This window comes from Thunnus thynnus, chromosome 7 (genome assembly GCF_963924715.1).
Source record: "Thunnus thynnus chromosome 7, fThuThy2.1, whole genome shotgun sequence".
Classification (NCBI taxonomy): Eukaryota; Metazoa; Chordata; class Actinopteri; order Scombriformes; family Scombridae; genus Thunnus; species Thunnus thynnus.
Window position 1 is genome coordinate 3,953,574 of NC_089523.1, and position 5,438 is coordinate 3,959,011.

At 40.3% G+C, this 5,438-nt stretch overlaps 1 protein-coding gene across 1 annotated transcript in view; it reads left to right on the forward strand.

Annotated features, from left to right (window-relative positions):
• LOC137185622 (alpha-2-macroglobulin-like) overlaps positions 1–5,438 on the forward strand; it is a 51,819-nt gene extending 46,381 nt beyond the window's left edge. Inside the window, exons 29-37 of the mRNA XM_067593870.1 lie at positions 396–558; positions 656–843; positions 3,183–3,395; positions 3,535–3,653; positions 3,795–3,885; positions 3,972–4,040; positions 4,119–4,224; positions 4,969–5,010; positions 5,350–5,438. Coding sequence (XP_067449971.1) covers positions 396–558; positions 656–843; positions 3,183–3,395; positions 3,535–3,653; positions 3,795–3,885; positions 3,972–4,040; positions 4,119–4,224; positions 4,969–5,010; positions 5,350–5,354 — 996 coding nt within the window. The 3' untranslated portion in view covers positions 5,355–5,438. The remainder of the gene's footprint in view (positions 1–395; positions 559–655; positions 844–3,182; positions 3,396–3,534; positions 3,654–3,794; positions 3,886–3,971; positions 4,041–4,118; positions 4,225–4,968; positions 5,011–5,349) is intronic.

Below are 5,438 nucleotides of genomic sequence, written 5' to 3' on the forward strand. Positions count from 1 at the left end.
CAACAGTGTACAAGTTTGAGTACCAATTTTTTTGCACATTTGTTTACATATATACTGTAAATATGAGTCCTGTGTTCCATCACTTTGCCTCTTTAACCTCATCTTATCAAGTACTGGTTTTGTTCTTGTCTATGATTTTTGAACAACTGGGATAAATGCACACGATTACAACAAATCATCTGCTCTATTTATGTTGAATTACAGTATCAGTCAAAGGTTTAGACGCACCTCTCCATTCAGTATGTCCAAACTTTTGACTGGTGCTGTATTTGTATACAAATAGATTATATTAACATAATAAAAAACAAAACAATTATGTTACTTTTTAGGATCTATTGAAATTGAGAGAGTGGATCAAAACATGCATATCACTTTTTTTTTTTTATCTGTTTCAGCATCCTGTGGTGAATAAGAGCTTGTCTTGCCTCAGGGAATCCACCAGTGACCTCAGCAACACCTACACTACAGCTCTGCTGGCATACGTCTTCACCCTGGCTGGAGACATGGAGACCCGTGCTCAACTTCTGCAGCACCTAGACAAGGTTGCATTACAAGAAGGTAAGTCACAATCCTAAAACAAGTCATTAATACCTGGTTACTGTTGAGATAGCTCACCTTGTGCCTGTCTGTCTGTTTTTTGGGTGGCTGCCTTAAGGAGATTTCTTCCACTGGTCTCAGACAGCAACAGAATCTTCAGCCTCTCTGTCTGTGGAGATCAGCTCCTACGTGCTGCTGGCCAAACTCAGCACCTCCCTTTCTGCTGAAGACCTGGGCTACACCAGCCGCATTGTCAGATGGCTGACAGGCCAGCAAAACCATTATGGAGGCTTCTCCTCTACACAGGTACATCCCAACAAGCTGCAGCTGTAGTTAAAGCAGAGTTGCGCTACAGGTTGACAATTTTACTGTTAACAGTGTGTATGTTGTGGGGACATTTTCCATGATGTTTAAACAGGCTCAAGTTATCTCGTTGTTGAAAAAGCTGACTCTAAACCAATCTCAAATTGGAAACTACAGGCCTGCCCTGCTGCTACCTGTTGTATCTGAGGTTCTAGGGCAGTGGTCACCAACCTTTTTAAGCCCAAAATCCCTGACCTCGGCCTCTGTGAAAGGCAAGATCTACCTACTAAAGCACTGAGTGAAAAAGACAGCCCAGATTGTACTTCCAGCTTGAGGCCTTTTATTTAAGCTAATTGTATTTGAATCACATGAAATGCTTTGGTCCAACTTTCAAATTGATGCAACCAAGAATACACTGTAACTAGCATATCAAACAGGCCATAGCTATCTTGCTTCAACAATTTTACATACATAACATCTTCAATTCTAAGTTTCATTGTTTAATTTCATTCCAACACAAAAAATAAAGGCATGTGGCCTATTTTCCATTTGTATGAGGAAATTATTTTGTTCATGGACAACAAAGAAAAAAATCAACACACTTGCAGTGAGCAGATCTTATGAAGTGCCATTGTTGAATGTTTATCAACTGTTAACTGCTTATCCACTGCAGCTTGCAGCTTCATGCAAGTTACTACAAAATTCTCAGTCGGTGCAATTAAGCTAAGTTCAGTTCTATATTCCCATCTTACACAGCATCAGTACTGTCTGTGAGTGTTTTGTAGTTAGGCTTATAGCTACAGACAGCCAGTCTGAGACAGTCTGTGAGGTGTCTGTCAGGAAGGAGGCTCTTGTACTTTGATACGATTATTTTCTTCTATGAAAATACCATTTCACAGAGGTAAGTAGGCACTCACTCTTAAGCTGAAATTATAGTTGGTGAGTCCGCGTGGGTCCGCTATGGTCCGTGTGACATAAATTTCGTCATCAGATGGTGTGCGCGTAGGCTCTGTGTGGACATCTGCATACCTGCAATTTGTTGTGTCCGTGTGGTCACAACGCTGTGTTCCTGTAGACGGCGATCTCCTACGCATGTGTGGAACGTGGACCCCAGAAGGTAGTATAAACACATCAACTAAGTGCACGAGCAGTGAGTTGGGAGCTTAAGGGAAAGTCTCAAAGATATACCAGTCAATCACAATCGACGGGTTGGCAACCATTGTTCTAGCGTGTGCAGTTTTCATCAAGTCGTAATCTACTTAATTTAAACCAGCCTGGTTTCAAGAGTGACCTTTCCACTGCAGTGATACCCTGTCATCAGTTCTCATCTTGCTGGATCTCTCAGTAGCCTTTGACATGGTGACCAACTATCAATCAATGAGCATGTTGCATCAGTCACTCGAACAGTTCTTGTGGCATTTGTGTCAGGTAAAACATGAAGCTGGATGTTGCAGCATTTATTCTCAAAGGCTCCTTCATGAGCTACTGTAGCTTGGATTGTACCTCATTTGTCTGTCCCTTTGGACAAAAGCTTGTTAGCATGCTAACTTTTGTCAAATGTGTGGATTGAAACAAGAGTTTATCCTAATATGTAATGTCCAAACAAAAGCCTGCATCCAAACGGTGATTTCTGTTGTGTGTTGGGAGGTGTAAGCTGAAACAATGCTGATAGTAGGCTAATAAGTTCTCCTTTGTGAGTTTGGGTAGCCCTGATAAGCAACTGTGATGGCTCATCATTTCCTGTAACACTGACATTTCATTCACTGAGCGGCTCATCTGTTACATACACTCATTGGTTACATAAAGGAAAATAGAAACTAACCTGATGTTAGCCAATCTTTGAAGCAACTGTGTGCACAGAATGAAAAACAAAACATCATGCACTCTGACCATCCATTAAAGTTAATACAAACCATGTAAAGGTGGCAGCACTATGGTACTAACCAGCAAGTACAATGTTATCATTACTGCTAGAACTGATGGTGAGAACTGCAGAAATAAAACCTGTTATAAACTGTAATTTTCCTTTTAAATACATGGTTTTAAGAGGTAAGACAATATAGCCCAGAGCTACAGTAGCTACTTTAACTGTCTCACTGAGTTGGATATATTAAAGATTTTTTTCATTTCCATTGATACAGCTGCTGCAACGAAAAATAAGAATGTGAGAACGACAAAAGTATTGAAAAAATAATTGGTGCAGTGGTTCTCTATAGATGATCAATATATAACCATTAAATGTGAGGCACTGAAAATGAAAAGTGTTGTAGGTGGTAAATGCATTTTACATGTGTAAATATTTGCTGTAGTTGAATTCCAACTTTTCTGTATGTGTGTTGTAGGACACAGTGGTGGCTCTTCAGGCTCTGGCTCTCTACTCCACTGTGGTGTTCAGTCCAGAGGGTTCAAGCACAGTGACAGTCCAATCACCCAGTGTCCAGCTGACATTTGATGTGAACCAGAGCAACAAACTGCTCTACCAGGAGAAGATGCTGCAGGACGTGGCAGGAAAGTACAGTCTGGAGGTGAAGGGAACTGCATGTGCGTCAATGCAGGTCAGTGGATCTTGTGGCTCTTAACTTTCTTCCTCTGTATGCACACATACTGTATAACACTACACCACTACTGGTGCTCTTAGGCTCCCAAATTAAAATTTTATGAATATTAAAATCATCCTGTTGCACTCCTTGTCAGATTTCTCTTCATTATAACATCCCAACTCCTGCTGATGTCACCACTCTCAGTGTCAAGGTCAAACCAGAGGCTGACTGCCAATCTCTGAGACCTAAACTCACTCTGAAGCTTAACTCCCTGTAAGTAATGTGCAGCAACTAGATCTACCCTACAGCCATTATAGAATACTGAAAATCTTGACATGTTGTTGTAGCTTATTCAAAACATGGAAAAGTGCAGCTGTTTGTAACATTACATTTTTTATGGTTCCATGGTTACAGATATAGTGGGAAAGAGCCCACTACAAACATGGTAATCCTGGATATCAAAATGCTCTCTGGATTTGTCCCAGATCCAGAATCTTTGAAGAAGGTAACTTAATACAGTAATTTTAACCTGTAACATTTGTGTCAATTGTCAATGTCATGGTAACCCAGCTGAATATCATGTTCTCGCAGCTCAAAGGTGACCTGCTGGTGGATCGTGTTGAAGAAAAGGAAGATCATGTTCTCGTGTACTTAAAGGAGGTGAAAGGAACTCGCAGCGGTTAAATACAGGACAATGCTCTCAAGATTTGTCACTGATTGTGTTTTTTCTTCCAACAGTTACGGAAGGACAAACCCATCAACCACATCTTAGAGCTCGTACAGGAGCTCCCAGTGCAGAACCTGAAGCCAGCTGTGGTTAAGATCTATGACTACTACCAGCCAAGTAAATCACATACTCAGTTCTTCCATCCACTCATTATCTATACACACTTACTCTTTGCAGGGTTGCATGAGAATATTGTGTTACACCCAGTCTCTTACAGGACTGACACATATAGACAAGGTGGAAGTTTTGATAGCATTTTATAAAATCTGGCAAGGAGAGGCAAAAGATTCTGTGAGAAATTCATCAGCCTCTTAACTTAGAGGATCTGAATATTTTAACAACCTGGAACCAGATCCAAACCCTAATAGACAGACAACCATTGACACTCAAATTCAAGCAATTTAGATGATCTGTTTCACCTAACCTGCATATTTTTGGACTATGGGAGGAAACTGGAGCGCCCAGGGAATGCCCAAACAGACAGCTGATTCAGATGTCTGTCTGAATGTGGTGACTCTTCACAGGCTCCAGTCTATCATGATATAGGTTTGAACTCAGGGCCGTCATGCAGTGAAGAAACAGTGCTGACAACTGCACCACACTCCAGCCCTCAGTCCTTCCATACACATCTAAACCCATTTACAGAGAGAACAGCACACACTGGCAAACTCTGCCCCGTGTTAGAGCTGTACAATTATCACAACTACAAATTCAACTTTCCAAGTTTTGTCTGACATACACTGGGATTGAACCCAACCCCTAAATGCCCTGAGCATGAAGTAATTTCGTGTTTGGGAGTTATAGGAGCTTTCACTGTTATTTGTTTGAACTGTTTTGTCTAATTCTACATTCTTTTCTCAGGTGACCAGGCTGAGACAGAATACATCTACCCTTGTGCTGCAGGTAACAATCTCTAACCTAATCTAGCTCATGAGAGGCACCACAAAGTAAAATTCATGCGTTGCTCAAGAACCCTTGTTTAGAATGGTACACTTTCTTACAATGTTATTATCTTGATATTTTTAAAAAATATTTAATTACTTTTATTAAAAGTTATTTCTCAGAAAGATGTGGAACATTTTTTAAATCAATCAAGAAGATGTAAACAACACATCATGATTTAACTATAGTATTAAAGTGAATGTGTCAATTCAGTAACCAAATGAAGCAAAAGAGAGCTACTGGAAAATGCAGATCGTGTGTATTTTGAGGAAGTAATCACATTTCTTCTTTGATTTGCAGCTTAAAGAGTGAAGTGTGGTCACCCATCCCAAGCCCCAGACTCTTACTGATCAAATCATTTTAATAAAGCTACACTACATGTAATTTCA